Source organism: Octopus bimaculoides, unplaced genomic scaffold (assembly GCF_001194135.2).
Source record: "Octopus bimaculoides isolate UCB-OBI-ISO-001 unplaced genomic scaffold, ASM119413v2 Scaffold_43180, whole genome shotgun sequence".
Classification (NCBI taxonomy): domain Eukaryota; kingdom Metazoa; phylum Mollusca; class Cephalopoda; order Octopoda; family Octopodidae; genus Octopus; species Octopus bimaculoides.
Window position 1 is genome coordinate 1,923 of NW_026313195.1, and position 1,132 is coordinate 3,054.

General features: G+C 33.5%; 1 protein-coding gene across 1 annotated transcript in view; it reads right to left on the bottom strand.

Moving 5' to 3' along the window:
- Positions 1–476: 476 nt before the first annotated feature.
- Positions 477–1,132, bottom strand: part of LOC106874665 (uncharacterized) — a 13,940-nt gene continuing 13,284 nt past the window's right edge. Inside the window, exon 5 of the mRNA XM_014922463.2 lies at positions 477–668. Coding sequence (XP_014777949.2) covers positions 477–668 — 192 coding nt within the window. The remainder of the gene's footprint in view (positions 669–1,132) is intronic.

Genomic DNA, 1,132 nt, shown 5'->3' on the forward strand with positions numbered 1-1,132 from the left:
ATATATATATATCTGTATATACATATATATCAATATGTATATATATGCTCACACGCACACACAGACAAACTTAGCTGGAAATGGCGTTCAATTAAATAAAGATATAAATAATATATATAATATTTACATATATATATGTATATATGCATATATGGGTACAGGATATCACCAAGTGTGTAAACAATATTTTTTCTCTTACTGTTTGTGTATTTAACTCGTTTTGTTTTCATACTACATATTGTTTACACAGTTGGTGACGTCTTGTACCCATATATGCATATATATATATATATGTGTGTGTGTGTGTATATATATATATATAGGCACTATCATGCTATATAAGAAGTTCCCCAGCAAGACCGCAGCTTTTGGGCTGAAACTGGTTAAAGAGTTAACACAATGACTTTGAAATTTCATATCCGTTAGACACAAAATTTATTTAATATGTAACCTTTACATATCTCTTTCCTTGAATTTCAATTTAAAATATTATTAATCCTACATTTAATACTGACAATAGCTGTGACCACAAGAGGGAACACGTGTTTGATTTCGTTGTCAAATGAAATCTTACCTTTCAGAACTTTACAAGTATATTTCTCTGCATTTGTCCTATGTATGTTAACACAACCATATTCTTCTCCTGTGAGTATCTTTGTCATGATAATCTGAAAAATGATTTTTAAAAATGGCTTTTAAGTTAATTAGTTTTATGACATGTTTAAATTAATGCAAACATCTACGTTGATTGACGAGGGTGGTCAAGTGGCATTATGCCAAGACTACAGTATGATAGAAGGACAAGCATAGGTGTCTTGTTACGGACGGGGATACATGGCTACCACACATTATATTGGGGTGGTTGGGAGTGGTTGGAAGGGGCTAAAAGTGAGAGTGATGCTGTGCCAGGGCAAATTCTTAGCGGACATGAAGGGGAGAAAACACACTGTGGGTTATGTGAAGGAAGAAGGGAGTGGGGTTTTGTGTAAGAGGGGAGAATAACATGATGGTCAGAGAGGGGTCTTTCTCTCTCCCTCCCTCCATCTTTCTCTCTCTCTCTTTACATATATATATAATTTGAAACCTCTCTCTCTCTCTCTCTCTCTCTATATATATATATATATATATATAT